A 17,465-nucleotide genomic window follows, 5' to 3' on the forward strand; every position below is an offset into this window, starting at 1 on the left:
TAATGATCAGGTGGGTGTGGACTCAGGTAGGTAATGATCAGGTGGGTGTGGACTCAGGTAGGTGATGATTAGGTGGGTGTGGACTCAGGTAGGTGATAATCAGGTGGGTGTGGACTCAGGTAGGTGATGATTAGGTGGGTGTGGACTCAGGTAGGTGATGATTAGGTGGGTGTGGAATCAGGTAGGTGATAATCAGGTGGGTGTGGACTCAGGTAGGTAATGATCAGGTGGGTGTGGACTCAGGTAGGTAATGATCAGGTGGGTGTGGACTCAGGTAGGTTTATTGGGGTACACATCATGTAGGCAGACAGCGAGGACACTTATCTCTCAGGGAACCCCAATAAAAGTGTGGGAGCCGATCTCCTCGTATCGGATCGGATTTCAGTCTGGAGACAATTTTTATTTTTATTTCTACAACAAATATTTTATATAAAGCTGACAGTAAAAATGTGACACCCCTCCCCCACCCCAGTCCCGCCCCCTCCACCATGGAGCTTCTGTCCTTCTATTGACTCCGCCCTTATCCCGGGGGAGGAAGAGTTTATAAAAACATCGCAAGACCTCCTCTTATGATGTCATACTCTAGAAGTCTCTGGTGACATCATACATCAATGACCTCCTCTGATGATGTCATATATTAGGGACCTCCTCTGATAATGTCATATATTAGGGACCTCCTCTGATGATGTCATATATTAGGGACCTCCTCTGATGATGTCATATATTAGGGACCTCCTCTGATGATGTCATATATTAGGGACCTCCTCTGATGATGTCATACACAGGCAGCCCCCTCTGATGATGTCATAAACTGTCAGTCTCCTCTGATGATGTCATGTGGTGGGAGTGTCCTGTGATGATATCATTCACTAGCAGTCCCCTCTGATGATGTCATAAACTGTCAGTCTCCTCCTCTGATGTCATGTGGTGGGAGTGTCCTGTGATGATGTCATACACTGGCAGTCTCCTCTGATGATGTCATGCGGTGGGAGTGTCCTGTGATGATGTCATACATCAGCAGTCTCCTCTGATGATGTCATGCGGTGGGAGTGTCCTGTGATGATGTCATGCGGTGGGAGTGTCCTGTGATGATGTCATACACCAGCAGTCTCCTCTGATGATGTCATGTGGTGGGAGTGTCCTGTGATGATATCATTCACTGGCGGTCTCCTCTGATGATGTCATGCGGTGGGAGTGTCCTGTGATGATATACACCTGTAGTCTCCTGTGATGATGTCATGCGGTGGGAGTGTCCTGTGATGATGTCATACACCAGCAGTCTCCTCTGATGATGTCATGTGGTGGGAGTGTCCTGTGATGATGACATACACTGGCAGTCTCCTCTGATGATGTCATGCGGTGGGAGTGTCCTGTGATGATGACATACACCAGCAGTCTCCTCTGATGATGTCATGCGGTGGGAGTGGCCTGTGATGATATACACCTGTAGTCTCCTGTGATGATGTCATGCGGTGGGAGTGTCCTGTGATGATGTCATAAACCAGCAGTCTCCTCTGATGATGTCATGCGGTGGGAGTGTCCTGTGATGATGTCATACACCAGCAGTCTCCTCTGATGATGTCATGCGGTGGGAGTGTCCTGTGATGATGTCATACATCAGCAGTCTCCTCTGATGATGTCATGCGATGGGAGTGGCCTGTGATGATATACACCTGTAGTCTCCTGTGATGATGTCATGCGGTGGGAGTGTCCTGTGATGATGTCATACACTGGCAGTCTCCTCTGATGATGTCATGCGGTGGGAGTGTCCTGTGATGATGTCATACATCAGCAGTCTCCTCTGATGATGTCATGCGGTGGGAGTGTCCTGTGATGATGTCATTCGGTGGGAGTGTCCTGTGATGATGTCATACACCAGCAGTCTCCTCTGATGATGTCATGCGGTGGGAGTGTCCTCGGCCCAGGGTTGCAGGTTCTGAAGGGCGCAGAGTGAAGTATTATGAGCGCACAGGGGGTCTCGGGGGATGGGCTGCTGTAGACTCTTCTGGAAGGCTTCTTGTTGGAGGTGGATCATCATACGATTGGTCTGTTGGCGCTCAGCTTCCCGCTCCTCGGCCGTCTGACGTCTGGAAGACACACAGACAGGACAATCAATATCTGATATCAGGACCCCCCCCCATCCCCCCAACCGCTGTCATCATGTATTTTCACCCTATCATGTGCTCCATGATGTCATAGTGTGTGACCCTGTGACAGCGGACTGCAGTGCGGCCGGTCACCCATCATTGTAGGCCGGTAAGTTAACTACGCCCACCAACTACCATAACAAATGAAGATCAGCCCTCCCCTAGTCTGGGATTGGACAGTGAAAGGAGAAGCAGCAGAGTGATGAGCTCATCTCCCTGTCACTCTGCTCTCTCCTCCTATCAGCATGCTCCGTGTTAGCACATGAGTACTGTAGTACAACTGATTGGTTTCTTGTCCTGCTACTCCCATCTCCCAGTCTGTATAGAAAAATATGTTTACATTTTTTGTGTAATAAAGGTGGTCCCCTACATTGGTGGTCAGGGGTGAAGGGCCCCCTTTCATTGGTGGTCAGTGGTGAAGGCCCCCTTACATTGGTGATCAGTAGTGAAGGGCCCCCTTATGTTGCTGTTCAGTGCTGAAGGGCCCCCTTACATTGGTGGTCAGGGGTGAAGGGCCTCCTTACATTGGTGGTCAGTGGTGAAGGGCCTCCTTACATTGGTGGTCAATGGTGAAGGGCCCCTTACATTGGTTGTCAGTGGTGAAGGGCCCCCTTACATTGGTGGTCAGTGGTGAAGGGCCCCCCTACATTGGTGGTCAGGGGTGAAGGGCCCCCTTTCATTGGTGGTCAGTGGTGAAGGCCCCCTTACATTGGTGATCAGTGGTGAAGGGCCCCCTTTCATTGGTGGTCAGTGGTGAAGGCCCCCTTACATTGGTGATCAGTAGTGAAGGGCCCCCTTATGTTGCTGTTCAGTGCTGAAGGGCCCCCTTACATTAGTGGTCAGGGGTGAAGGGCCCCCTTACATTGGTGGTCAGTGGTGAAGGGCCCCTTACATTGGTGGTCAGTGGTGAAGGGCCTCCTTACATTGGTGGTCAATGGTGAAGGGCCCCTTACATTGGTGGTCAGGGGTGAAGGCCCCCTTACATTGGTTGTCAGTGGTGAAGGGCCTCCTTACATTGGTGGTCAATGGTGAAGGCCCCCTTACATTGGTGGTCAGGGGTGAAGGCCTCCTTACATTGGTGGTCAATGGTGAAGGGCCCCTTACATTGGTGATCAGTAGTGAAGGGCCCCTTACATTGGTTGTCAGTGGTGAAGGGCCCCTTTACATTGGTGGTCAGGGGTGAAAGGCCCCCTTACATTGGTGGTCAGTGGTGAAGGGCCTCCTTACATTGGTGGTCAATGGTAAAGGGCCCCTTACATTGGTTGTCAATGGTGAAGGGCCCCTTTACACTGGTGGTCATAAGGAAATGAGTGATATATGTTGGTGGTCAGTCAATAATATCCCCCTTACATTGATGGCACTTATCTGAGAGGAGGGGTTCAGTAGGTTCCTCAACTCTGACTTGGGACTGAATCCATTCAGGAACCATTAGTGGTGGGGTTTGGGGCAATCTAATACTGCCTACTGCTCAAGGAACCCTTCGCTACTTCTAAGAACTCCCAGAGTCCCACATCGGTCTGATAGAGTCTGGTCCATGGACTTCATTGTACTTCTGCTGACCTCTCTCTCTAGGGGGCATTAATACCTGAGGGAATTTACCCCCCCCTTGTGTCCCCACCTAAGGGAGTGTAGCCGGCTCACCCCCCCATGTTTCTCATCTCAGGGAGTGTACCCGGCTCACCCCCCCCCATGTTTCCCATTTCAGGGAGTGTAGCCGGCTCACCCCCCCATGTTTCTCATCTCAGGGAGTGTACCCGGCTCACCCCCCCCCCCATGTTTCCCATTTCAGGGAGTGTAGCCGGCTCCCCCCCCCCCCCCCCATGTTTCCCATCTCAGGGAGTGTAGCCGGCTCACCACCCCATGTTTCTCATCTCAGGGAGTGTAGCCGGCTCACCCCCCCCATGTTTCTCATCTCAGGGAGTGTACCCGGCTCACCCCCCCCCATGTTTCCCATCTCAGGGAGTGTAGCCGGCTCACCCCCCCCCCCCCTCATGTTTCCCATCTCAGAGAGTGTAGCCGGCTCCCCCCCCCCCCATGTTTCCCATCTCAGGGAGTGTAGCCGGCTCACCCCCCCATGTTTCCCATCTCAGGGAGTGTAGCCGGCTCACCCCCCCATGTTTCCCATCTCAGGGAGTGTAGCCGGCTCACCCCCCCATGTTTTCCATCTCAGGGAGTGTAGCCGGCTCACCCCCCCATGTTTCCCATCTCAGGGAGTGTAGCCGGCTCCCCCCCCCCCCATGTTTCCCATCTCAGGGAGTGTAGCCGGCTCACCCCCCCATGTTTCCCATCTCAGGGAGTGTAGCCGGCTCACCCCCCCATGTTTCCCATCTCAGGGAGTGTAGCCGGCTCAGCCCCCCAATGTTTCCCATCTCAGGGAGTGTAGCCGGCTCACCCCCCCCCCAATGTTTCCCATCTCAGGGAGTGTAGCCGGCTCACCCAGGCACTGATTCATTTTGATAAATGTCAGATGGTCCATGGAGTCTGTGGACAGACGCTTTCTATTATCAGTAACAAAACCTCCAGCAGCACTGAATGCCCATTCAGAAATCACACTGGATGCAGGGCAGCCCAGCAACTCAATTGCATACTGGGCAAGTTCTGGCCAGTCGTCTATTCTTATGGCCCAGTAAGCCAGTGGATCGTTGACTAGAAAGCATGTTTCCCATCTCAGGGAGTGTAGCCGGCTCACCCCCCCCATGTTTCCCATCTCAGGGAGTGTAGCCGGCTCCCCCCCCCCCCATGTTTCCCATCTCAGGGAGTGTAGCCGGCTCACCCCCCCATGTTTCCCATCTCAGGGAGTGTAGCCGGCTCACCCCCCCATGTTTCCCATATCAGGGAGTGTAGCCGGCTCACCCCCCCATGTTTCCCATCTCAGGGAGTGTAGCCGGCTCACCCCCCCATGTTTCCCATCTCAGGGAGTGTAGCCGGCTCACCCCCCCATGTTTCCCATCTCAGGGAGTGTAGCCGGCTCACCCCCCCCATGTTTCCCATCTCAGGGAGTGTAGCCGGCTCACCCCCCCATGTTTCCCATCTCAGGGAGTGTAGCCGGCTCACCCCCCCCATGTTTTCCATCTCAGGGAGTGTAGCCGGCTCACCCCCCCATGTTTCCCATCTCAGGGAGTGTAGCCGGCTCACCCCCCCATGTTTCCCATATCAGGGAGTGTAGCCGGCTCACCCCCCCATGTTTCCCATCTCAGGGAGTGTAGCCGGCTCACCCCCCCATGTTTCCCATCTCAGGGAGTGTAGCCGGCTCCCCCCCCCCCCATGTTTTCCATCTCAGGGAGTGTAGCCGGCTCACCCCCCCATGTTTCCCATCTCAGGGAGTGTAGCCGGCTCACCCCTCCATGTTTCCCATCTCAGGGAGTGTAGCCAGCTCACCCCCCCCCCCCCCCATGTTTCCCATCTCAGGGAGTGTAGCCGGCTCACCCCCCCATGTTTCCCATCTCTGCCCCATGTGTCCCCATTTTGAGTTTAGACAACTCACCTCCACTTGGTGCGCCGGTTCTGGAACCACGTCTTAACCTGAGAGTCACTCATGCGCAGAGATTTCGCCAGTGAAGCCCTTTCGGCTGATGCCAGATATTTCTGCCGGTGAAATCTCTTCTCCAGCTCACAGATCTGGAGCCGGCTGAAGGAGGTCCGAGGTTTCTTCCTTTTTGGGGGTGTCCGGTTCTGGTATGGATGTCCAATCCGACGAGACACTGAGAATGGCGGAAGAGTAGCTGGAACCAAGAGAGAAAGAACTGGGGTTAGTAAGGAGCCTCTATCATTTCTCAACAGACAGCTGTACCCCCCCCTTCAACATCCCTTCACCTCCTCTCCAATGTACTCCTCACAGATATGGGGCACACTGTGGGGGTCTCAGCTGACTACAGGCTGGACTATGGTGGGCTTTGGTGGTGTCACCAGTGAGATGATGCCCTGAACTTTACCGCGTTAAATGGAAGGTGTGACGGGAGTCAATTTGGGTGGGGGGCTGGGTTACACCCATCGCAGAAGGCAATGCACTGAAATATACAGTGTTAAATGTGCACTAACGCACAGAACTATATGGCATTAAACTTGCAGTAACGCACAGAAATAATATACTACGTTAAACAGCACATATCGCACTGAAATAGACTGCGTTAAACATGCACTAACGCACAGAAAAATACTGCGCCAAATGGCACATAACACACTGAAATACACAATGTTAAACTTGCAGTAACGCACAGAAATATACGGCATTAAACGGCATGTAACGCACTAAAATATACTGCATTAAATGGCACATAACTCTTGAAATATACGGCATTAAACGGCATGTAACGCACTGAAATATACAGCGTTAAACTTGCAATAACGCACTGAAATATACAGCATTAAACTTGCAATAACGCACTGAAATATACAGCGTTAAAGGAACACTAAAGGCAACATTTTTTTTTTAAATAACAAACATGTTATAATTACCTCCACTGTGCAGCTCGTTTTGCACAGAGTGTTCCCTAACCCTGTCTTCTGGGGTCCCTCAGCGGCTGTCTCGGCTCCTCCTCGCATAAGCTTTCCACCTTCATGCGAGCAAGCTCGCATGGTGGAAAGCTTTTGCGAGCGCTCTCCCGTGATACAGCGGCGGGGATAGCCACCGACTGTATCACTCGGCCCCGCCCCCCAGGGTGCGGGGCCTCATCCGCTGTGATTGACAGCAGCGCCAGCCAATGGCTGCACTGCTATCAATCCGTCCAGCCTAGCCAATCAACGGCCCGGCTGGGAACCAAAGAGGATCACGTGGGACTTTCGAGGGGTCAGGTAGGTAAAACGGGGGTTTGGGGGGGCGGTACCGTTGGATGTTTTTTCACCTTAATGCATAGGATGCATTAAGGTGAAAAAACATTTACCTTTACAACCCTTTAAACTTGCAGCAACACATTGAAATATACAGCGTTAAACTTGCAATAACACACTGAAATATACGGTGTTAAACTTGCAGTAACACACAGAACTATATGGGGGTAAACTTGCAGTATCGCACTGAAATATACGGTGTTAAACTTGCAGTAACACACTGAAATATACGGTGTTAAACTTGCAGTAACACACAGAACTATATGGGGGTAAACTTGCAGTAACGCACTGAAATATATACTGTGTTAAACTTTCAGTAATGCACTGAAATATACGGCATTAAATGGCACGTAACACACTGAAATATACAGTGTTAAAGTTGCAGTAACGCACTGAAATATACAGGGCCAGATTCATGTAGATCAGCGGATCTTTAGATCTGCTAGATCTACGTGTTTTACGATCCGCCGGTGCAATTTAGCGAGGCTAGTGCAGTATTCATAAAGCACTTACCTCGCAAATTGCACAGTCGGATCGTAACTCCCCCCGGCGGAATGCAAATTCCGCGGCTAGGGGGAGTGTACAATTCAAATCAGGCGCGTTCCCGCGCAGATTTAACTGCGCATGCGCCGCCGGCAAAATATCCCAGTGCGCATGCTCCAAATGACGTCGCTAGGACGTCATTGTTAGCGGCGGGTACGTCAATTGCGGCCATCGGTATTCCCGATCGACTTACGCAAATGACGTAAAAATTTTAATCTCGGCGCAGGAACGACGGCCATACTTAACATTAGCTACCCCTCATATAGCAGGGGTAGCTATCCGCTGGAAAAAGCCGAACGCAAACGACGTTAAAAAAAAGCGACGGGCGCGCGTACGGACTTGAATCGGCGGTTCTCCTCATTTGCATATGCGACGCGTAAAAAAAAGCGACGACACCTAGCGGCCGGCGGGAGATTGCAGCCTAAGATTCGACTGGTGTAAGTCACTTACACCTGTCAAATCTAAGGGAGATCTATGCGGAACTGATTCTTATGAATGAGTCGCATAGCTCCGACCGTGGGATCTCACAGATACGACCGTCGGCTCTCACAGATACGACAGCGGATCAGGAGATCCGCCGTCGTATCTCTTGATGAATCTGGCCCACAGTGTTAAACTTGCAGTAACACACTGAAATATACGGTGTTAAACTTGCAGTAGCTCACTGAAATATATGGCATTAAATGGCACGTAACGCACTGAAATATACGGTGTTAAAGTTGCAGTAACGCACTGAAATATACGGTGTTAAACTTGCAGTAACTCACTGAAATATACAGCGTTAAACTTGCAGTAACACACTGAAATATACAGCGTTAAACTTGCAATAATGCACTGAAATATACGGTGTTAAACTTGCAGTAACACACAGAACTATATGGGGGTAACCTTGCAGTAACGCACTGAAATATACAGTGTTTAACTTGCAGTAACGCACTGAAATATACGGTGTTAAACTTGCAGTAACTCACTGAAATATACTGTGTTAAACTTGCAGTAACGCACTGAAATATACAGCGTTAAACTTGGAGTAACGCACTGAAATATACAGCGTTAAACTTGCAGTAACGCACTGAAATATACAGTGTTTAACTTGCAGTAACGCACTGAAATATACAGCGTTAAACTTGCAGTAACGCACTGAAATATACAGTGTTAAACTTGCAGTAACGCATTGAAATATACAGTGTTAAACTTGCAGTAACGCACTGAAATATACAGCGTTAAACTTGCAGTAACGCACTGAAATATACAGCGTTAAACTTGCAGTAACGCACTGAAATATACTGTGTTAAACTTGCAGTAACGCATTGAAATATACAGTGTTAAACTTGCAGTAACGCACTGAAATATACTGTGTTAAACTTGCAGTAACGCACTGAAATATACAGCGTTAAACTTGCAGTAACGCACTGAAATATACAGCGTTAAACTTGCAGTAACGCACTGAAATATACGGTGTTTAACTTGCAGTAACGCACTGAAATATACAGTGTTAAACTTGGAGTAACGCACTGAAATATACAGCGTTAAACTTGCAGTAACGCACTGAAATATACAGTGTTTAACTTGCAGTAACGCACTGAAATATACAGCGTTAAACTTGCAGTAACTCACTGAAATATACTGTGTTAAACTTACAGTAACGCACTGAAATATACTGTGTTAAACTTACAGTAACGCATTAAAATATACGGCAATAAACGGCATGTAACGCACTGAAATATACTGCGTTAAACTTGCAATAACGCACTGAAATATACTGCGTTAAACTTGCAGTAACGCACTGAAATATATAGCGTTAAACTTGCAGTAACGCACTGAAATATACTGTGTTAAACTTACAGTAACGCACTGAAATATACAGCGTTAAACTTGCAGTAACGCACTGAAATATACAGTGTTAAACTTGAAGTAACGCACCAAAATATACAGCGTTAAACTTGCAGTAACACACTGAAATATACAGCATTAAACGGCATTTAACACACTGAAATATATGGTGTTAAACTTGCAGTAACGCAGTGAAATATATGGCGTTAAACTTTCAGTAACACACTGAACTATACTACATTAAACGATCCCTACAGTCACACTAAACTGATATTCTACTGACAATAGAATCAGAATTGCACACTGGCTGTCTAATAGCACTGAGCGAAGTTCTGTCTCTCTGCACGCCGATATCACACTACAAATGGCCGCTATTGAAAGAATACTTTTATAGTGTGGGGCAGGACTTGTGCCGCGTACACACGATCGGTTTGTCTAATGGACCGTTTTCATCAGACGAACCGATCGTGTGTGGGCCCCATCGGTTTTTTATCCATCGGTTAAAAAACTAGGAACTTGTTTTAAAATTATCTGATGGTTAAAAAAAAAACGATAGAAAAAAACGATCGTCTGTGGGGAAATCCATCGGTTAAAAATCAACGCATGCTCAGAATCAAGTCGACGCATGCTCAGAAGCATTGAACTGCATTTTTCTCAGCACGTCGTCGCGTTTTACGTCACCGCGTTCTGACACGAGCGTTTTTTTAAACTGATGGTGTGTAGGCGAGACTGATCATCGGTCAGCTTCATCGGATATCCAATGAAAAAATCCATCGGCCCGTTTTCATCGGATGAACCGATCGTGTGTACAGGGCATTGGGGCAATGAGCCATGATTGGATAGAGTCATCATGACAGCGTCCAATCATGGCTCTGACAGTGCTCTGTGCCCTGATTGGGCAAAGCTTTTATTGCTTCAGCCAATCAGGGATTCCAATGCCCTGTGCGGCTGCGGCGGGCGGAACAAACGGTCGAACCCCCCCGATAATTCAGGTGTTCATCTAACAGGCAAACAGCCAATGTTCGCCCATCCCTAGTTGTTTCTGTAATGCAGAACTTTATTTGGTCACAAGGTGGCAGTGTTCTGTTTATCACAAGGCCCAATACAAGAGTTCTGGGTAGGCTGGGTCTCCTATGTTGCAATCCAGGCCAGGACAAGGGGTGGGCAGCAGGGACTGCTGTCCTGGGCGCAGCATGTATTGTAGGGATGGGGGTGCCACAAGTTCCTTCTACTTTAAGGCTGACATGAGTAGTGACAGCGGCATCACTAGTTCTGTTGGCCCAGCGCTGGAAGCAGCAAGGAGAGGGGGAGGTGCAGGCTGTGCTCTCTCTCCCCCTTCCTCATCATAAGCTCCCACATAATAAAGGGGGGGCACAGTTTGGCATCTTAGCCCTGGGCACTGGATGATCTTTTGTTCCACCCCTGGCTGCAAACAGAACTTTTCATTCAGATTAGGGGGGGACTGACCTACAGAGCCTAAGAGGAGGAACAGGAGAGGAGAGAGAGGGGCTGTGCGGGAGTCTGGAGGAGGGGAAAAGAGCAGTGTCCCCCCCTTATGTATTTATACATGGAGATCATATCCCCCCTTATGTATTTATACATGGAGATCATATCCTTCTCCACCATTGACTCCCCCAGATCCTTGTACACCATTGACTCCCCCACATCCTCTCCACCATTGACTCCCCAGATCCTTCTCCACCATTGACTCCCCCCAGATCCTTCCCCACTATGGATTCCCCCAGATCCTTCTCCACCATTGACTCTCCCAGATCCTTCTCCACCATTGACTCCCCCAGATCCTTCTCCACCATTGACTCTCCTAGATCCTTCTCCACCATTGACTCCCCCAGATCCTTCTCCACCATTGACTCCCCCCAGATCCTTCCCCACCATTGACTCCCCCCAGATCCTTCCCCACCATTGACTCTCCTAGATCCTTCTCCACCATTGACTCCCCCAGATCCTTCTCCACCATTGACTCCCCCAGATCATTCTCAACCATCGGCTCCCCCAGATCCTTCTCCACCATTGACTCCCCCAGATCCTTCTCCACCATTGACTCCCCCCAGATCCTTCCCCACTATGGATTGCCCCAGATCCTTCTCCACCATTGACTCTCCCAGATCCTTCTCCACCATTGACTCCCCCAGATCCTTCTCCACCATTGACTCCCCCAGATCCTTCTCCACCATTGACTCCCCCAGATCCTTCTCCACCATTGACTCTCCTAGATCCTTCTCCACCATTGACTCCCCCAGATCCTTCTCCACCATTGACTCCCCCAGATACTTCCCCACCATTGACTCCCCCAGATCCTTCCCCACCATTGACTCCCCCAGATCCTTCTCCACCATTGACTCTCCCATATTCTTCCCCACTATGGATTCCCCCAGATCCTTCTCCACCATTGACTCCCCCAGATCCTTCTCCACCATTGACTCCCCCAGATCCTTCTCCACCATTGACTCCCCCCAGATCCTTCTCCACCATTGACTCCCCCAGATCCTTCTCCACCATTGACTCCCCCAGATCCTTCTCCACCATTGACTCTCCCATATTCTTCCCCACTATGGATGTCCCCAGTTATATTGCCCTAGTATGTATGATGCATATTCTTAGCCCCCAAGTGCATAACTTTACATTCATCAAAATTAAACCTCATTTGCCACTCAGTTGCCCAATTAGACAGAGCATTGAGGTTGGTTTGTGAGTTGTAGGCATCCTGTAAGGACGATATTCCACTGCATAGCTTGGTGTCATCTGCAAAGACAGAAATCCCAGACCATAGATTACAAAGTAAGGGACCTCATACTTAACCCTGGGGTACCCCGCTAATAGCACTGAACCTTGGGGTACTCCACTAATAATGCTAAATCCTGGGGTACACCTCTAGTAACAATATACCTTGGTGTACCCCTCTAATAGCACTGAACCTTGCGGCCCTCTGACGAGTTCCAACAGACCACCAATGTATAGGACATTCTGCCCACTGACGCCCAATGTATTGGACATTCTGCCCACTGATGCCCAATGTATGGGACACTCTGCCCACTGATGCCCAATGTAAGGGACATTCTGCCCTCTGACGCCCAATGTATGGGACATTCTGCCCACTGACGCCCAATGTAAGGGACATTCTGCCCACTGACGCCCAATGTAAGGCACATTCTGCCCTCTGACCACCAATGTAAGGGACATTCTGCCCACTGACGCCCAATGTAAGGGACATTCTGCCCTCTGACCACCAATGTATGGGACATTCTGCCCACTGACGCCCAATGTATGGGACATTCTGCCCTCTGACCACCAATGTATGGGACATTCTGCCCACTGACGCCCAATGTATGGGACATTCTGCCCTCTGATCACCAATGTAAGGGACATTCTGCCCACTGACGCCCAATGTAAGGGACATTCTGCCCTCTGACGCCCAATGTAAGGCACATTCTGCCCTCTGACCACCAATGTAAGGGACATTCTGCCCACTGACGCCCAATGTATGGGATATTCTGCCCTCTGACCACAAATGTAAGGGACATTCTGCCCACTGACGCCCAATGTAAGGCACATTCTGCCCTCTGACCACCAATGTAAGGGACATTCTGCCCACTGACGCCCAATATATGGGACATTCTGCCCTCTGACCACAAATGTAAGGGACATTCTGCCCACTGACGCCCAATGTATGGGACATTCTGCCCTCTGACCACCAATGTAAGGAACATTCTGCCCACTGACGCCCAATGTATGGGACATTCTGCCCACTGACCACCAATGTATGGGACATTCTGCCCACTGATGCCCAATGTAAGGGGCGATAATTATAGGAAGAGGGTGATGATGTCTGCGGGGTGAATGCCACGTCTACAGGAGCCTCCTGACTGACTGATATGGTGGAAGAATCGAGTTCTCTGCATCCTCCACAATGATTATCATTCTCCTGGGACCAAGCCCGGGGTGAGTGACTCTTCTGTCCATGGACGCGGATAGTCACCCAACAGTGACCCCTGGCAATTACATACTGTGGTCACTCAGGATATAACATAGACAGGTTCATTGTGGTCAACCACGCCAATCTACATCTACCAAATCCCCTTGTTATGCAGCATTGTATGTGAAATATAAAACGTGTGTACAGGGGCAGACCATCCGGACACTCGGGCACTGTCGGGGGGCTCCATGCCACTAGTGGCCCCATCAGGGTTGCCAGCCTCAGTAAAACCAGGGACAGTATGTAAAAATCTGTGTTTTTTTTTAAATCCCAAGATTATAGCTGCCCCGCTTCTCCAGTACCTTTTCAGTGTGTGTAGATTCCGGCACTTGGGATCCCCATAAAAAAAAAAATTCGCCCCCCCTCCCCATTCTACATGGTCCCCCTTACCTGTGATGTGGTTCTTTGCCATCCTTCTGCTGCTCTCCATCCAGGGGAAGGTGAGTCCCGTTAGGCCGCTCATCCCCCCAATACCGGACAATGGTGAAGCCCCCTGGCTGGGTCCCACCTGTGGAAGTGGCCTGTGAGCTGGCACTCTTATGACTCCCGCCGGTCGCACATTGACGTTCATGCTAACGTCCATCCTCATGTTGAGGCTGTAGGAAGAGTTGCTGGGGCTGTACATGGTGCAGTAAGCACTGGATCCCTGGTGCTCCTGCTCCCCTGTCCGGGAATAGGGGAACCCCACAGTCTGCTCAGGGCTGTTCAGAATCTGATCAATGCCGAAGCTGATGGGTTCATGGTGGGTGCTCGTGTCTTGAGCCATCTCCAGATGATCCATTAGTCATGAGATGCAGAGCGGATGCTGGGGAAGTATTGGGGGCAGAAGGTTCTGAGTGTTCTGTCAAGTGACGTTGACTGTTCACAAGCAGATGCCGGTTGTCAGAAGGAAAGTTGGGGACCTTGAGGCGAAAAATCAAAAGCGAGAAAAACAAGGAGCTGGCAAAATGCAACGGGGCCTGGGGCACTTATGTGGGTGTGTAAGTCGTATAGACAGCACCTCTTATCTTGGGGTGCAGAGAGAACTAGTTATCTTGGGGTGCCGTGCAGAAAGACAACTGGTCTTGGGGTAAAGGTCACACTTTTCGGGGGTACCAAGCGACTTCTAGTTGGACACGGGTACTGGATAATTAGATGGAGGGGAAGGAAATCTTCTAAAGCCCATTATTATGACTTCGGAATTAAGGGCGGCATTGAAAGCAGCGAAGCAAAAGCAGATATTGTCTCGGGGTGGAGACGGGGAAGAGAGAACATTGGAATGTTCGGGGGACACAATGTTGGGGCCTCCTAATTTGGGGAACATGTTGCATTAAGACAGAAGATTTAGAATGGAAATAGTAATTAGGAGATGGAAGAATGGCTGTTTTGGGAGGAATATAAATCGTTTCTGGGTTCCAATGTAAAAGAACCTAGTAGGGTTATGGTGCAGTGTTATTGGTTATGGTTATTTTGGTTATGGTTATTTTGGGGGGCAGTGCCGGGGATACCACTTAGGTTGGGGTGCAATGCTAGGGACACTAGTTAGATAGAGATGCAGTGCTGGAGGCACTATTTGGGTTGGGTGGCAGGGCTGGGGGCACTAGGCTGGGGAGCAGTGCTGGGGACACTACTTAGGATGGGGAGCAGTGCTGGGGGGCACTACTTAGGATGGGGAGCAGTGCTGGGAGGCACTACTTAGGATGGGGAGCAGTGCTGGGAGGTACTACTTAGGATGGGGAGCAGTGCTGGCTGCTGGGGGGCACTACTTAGGTTCCATTGAAGTGCTAGGGACACTGTTTAGATTGAGGTGCACTGCTAGGGTCAATACTTAGACAGGGATGTAATGCTGGGGGCACTACGTAAGTTGGTATGTAATACTGAGGACACAAATTGTAATTGTTAGGTTGAGGGGCAGTATTGTAAATTTAATTTCAGTTCAGAGGCATTTGTGGTCTTGGGGGGGGTGCATATCGGTGTTGGAGCAGCCTGGCAGTATTGGGGTACAGGGTGGAGGGTTTAAGCTGAGTTGCCATGCAGTATCGGAGACACCTAGTTAAGTCCGGGTGTAGGATGTTAAGGTGAAGTGCAGAAAGACTTGTTTTGCTGAGATGAAGTTTAAAAGGTATAAGTTATATTAGGGTGCAATGTAGAAGGAACCAGTTTTGTTGGGGTGCAATGTAGAAGGAACCAGTTTTGTTGGGGTGCAATGTAGAAGGAACCAGTTTTGTTGGGGTGCAATGTAGAAGGAACCAGTTTTGTTGGGGTGCAATGTAGAAGGAACCAGTTTTGTTGGGGTGCAGTGTTGAAGGTATTAGTTATGTTAGGATGCTGTGTAGAAGGCACTGGCTATGTTGGGTTACGGTGTAGAAGATACTAGTAATATTAGTGTTGAAAACACCACTTGTGTTGGGTTATGGAGAAGAGGTTGGGGAACTCGGTATGGAGTGTAGAAGACAACACTTGTGTTGGGTTATGGAGAAGAGGTTGGGGAACTCGGTATGGAGTGTAGAAGACAACACTTGTGTTGGGTTATGGAGAAGAGGTTGGGGAACTCGGTATGGAGTGAAGAAGACAACACTTGTGTTGGGTTATGGAGAAGAGGTTGGGGAACTCGGTATGGGGTGTAGAAGACAACACTTGTGTTGGGTTATGGAGAAGAGGTTGGGGAACTCGGTATGGAGTGTAGAAGACAACACTTGTGTTGGGTTATGGAGAAGAGGTTGGGGAACTCGGTATGGAGTGTAGAAGACAACACTTGTGTTGGGTTATGGAGAAGAGGTTGGGGAACTCGGTATGGAGTGTAGAAGACAACACTTGTGTTGGGTTATGGAGAAGAGGTTGGGGAACTCGGTATGGAGTGTAGAAGACAACACTTGTGTTGGGTTGCTGTGGAAAGGGGTCTAGATAAGTTAGGGTGCGGCGTAGTAGACATTTGTATCAGGTTGTGGTGGAGAAGGGGTTTGGTATGTCAGGGCACAGTGTAGAAACCACCACTTCTGTTGGGTTGCCGTGGAGAAGGGGTTAGGTAAGTCAGAGTGCAATAAGGAAGACACCATTGGTGTCGAGTTGCCGCGGGGGAAGGAGTTAGGCAAGTCAGGGTGCAGTGAAGGGTTAAAGTAGAAGGTATTAGTTGGGTGCAGTGTAGGGTTAAAGTAGAAGATATTAGTTGGGTGCAGTGTAGAAGACACAACTTGTGTTTTGGTTGCTGTGGCGAAGAGGCGAGGTAAGTCAGGGTGCAGTGCAAACACACTACTTGGGTTGGGTTATGGTGGAGAAAAGGAATGGTATGTCAGGGTTCAATGTAAAAGATAAAGCTTGTGTTGGGTTGCCGTGGAGAAGGGGTTAGGTATGTCAGGGTGCAGTATAGAAGACACCATTGGTGTTGTGTTGCCGTGGGGGAAGGGGTTAGGTAAGTCAGGGTGCAGTGTAGGGTTAAAGTAGAAGGTATTAGTTGGGTGCAGTGTAGAAGACAACGCTTGTGTGGGGTTATGGGGAGAAGGGGCGAGGTAAGTCAGAATGTGGTGTAAAGACACTACTTGGGTTGGGTTATGGTGGAGAAGGGGATTGGTATGTCAGGGTTCAATGTAGAAGACAAAACTTGTGTTGAGTTGCCGAGGAGAAGGGGGTAGGTATGTTGGAGTTAGAGTGTAAAGGGTGGTGGCTCTACTAGGAGGCTCAGAGTAGTAGGTTCTAGTTGTGTTGGGGTGCCGTGTAAAAGACACTGCTTGTGTTGTGGGGAGAGGGGATTAGGTAAGTGCAGGTGCAGTGTAGAGGATGTTGGCTCTGCTTGGATGGATAAAGTTGAAGGTACTAGTTGTGTTGGGGTGCAGTGTAGTGTAGTTGTGTTGGGGTGCAGTGTAGTGTAGTTGTATTGGGGTGCAGTGTAGTGTAGTTGTATTGGGGTGCAGTGTAGTGTAGTTGTGTTGGGGTGCAGTGTAGTGTAGTTGTGTTGGGGTGCAGTGTAGTATAGTTGTGTTGGGGTGCAGTGTAGTGTAGTTGTGTTGGGGTGCAGTGTAGTGTAGTTGTGTTGGGGTGCAGTGTAGTGTAGTTGTGTTGGGGTGCAGTGTAGTGTAGTTGTGTTGGGGTGCAGTGTAGAAGGTAGTAATGAAGTCGATGTGGAGCGTAGAAGGTACTGATTGTGT

The 17,465-nt window shown here is 49.7% G+C and overlaps 1 protein-coding gene across 1 annotated transcript; it reads right to left on the reverse strand.

The window, feature by feature from the left end:
- Nucleotides 1–473: 473 nt before the first annotated feature.
- Nucleotides 474–17,207, reverse strand: LOC120921520 (T-cell leukemia homeobox protein 2-like). The gene is made up of 3 exons (XM_040334007.1): nucleotides 13,735–17,207; nucleotides 5,632–5,869; nucleotides 474–2,087 (listed from the first exon to the last, which is right to left on the reverse strand). Exons 1-3 carry the CDS (start codon nucleotides 14,123–14,125, stop codon nucleotides 1,898–1,900), a joined length of 819 nt encoding a protein of 272 aa, XP_040189941.1. The 5' UTR covers nucleotides 14,126–17,207; the 3' UTR covers nucleotides 474–1,897.
- Between the last annotated feature and the right edge of the window lie 258 nt (nucleotides 17,208–17,465).

The sequence above is a fragment of the Rana temporaria genome, assembly GCF_905171775.1.
Source record: "Rana temporaria chromosome 1 unlocalized genomic scaffold, aRanTem1.1 chr1c, whole genome shotgun sequence".
Classification (NCBI taxonomy): domain Eukaryota; kingdom Metazoa; phylum Chordata; class Amphibia; order Anura; family Ranidae; genus Rana; species Rana temporaria.

What these genes read in the sequence shown, in the direction of transcription:
- LOC120921520 (XM_040334007.1), bottom strand. Translation starts at nt 14,125, where the DNA reads ATGGATCATCTGGAGATGGCTCAAGACACGAGCACCCACCATGAACCC. An exon ending in GGCAAAGAACCACATCACAG is followed by an intron (nt 5,870 to 13,734) that starts GTAAGGGGGACC and finishes TCTTGGTTCCAG; the next exon opens with CTACTCTTCCGCCATTCTCA. An exon ending in AACCGGCGCACCAAGTGGAG is followed by an intron (nt 2,088 to 5,631) that starts GTGAGTTGTCTA and finishes TGTGTCTTCCAG; the next exon opens with ACGTCAGACGGCCGAGGAGC.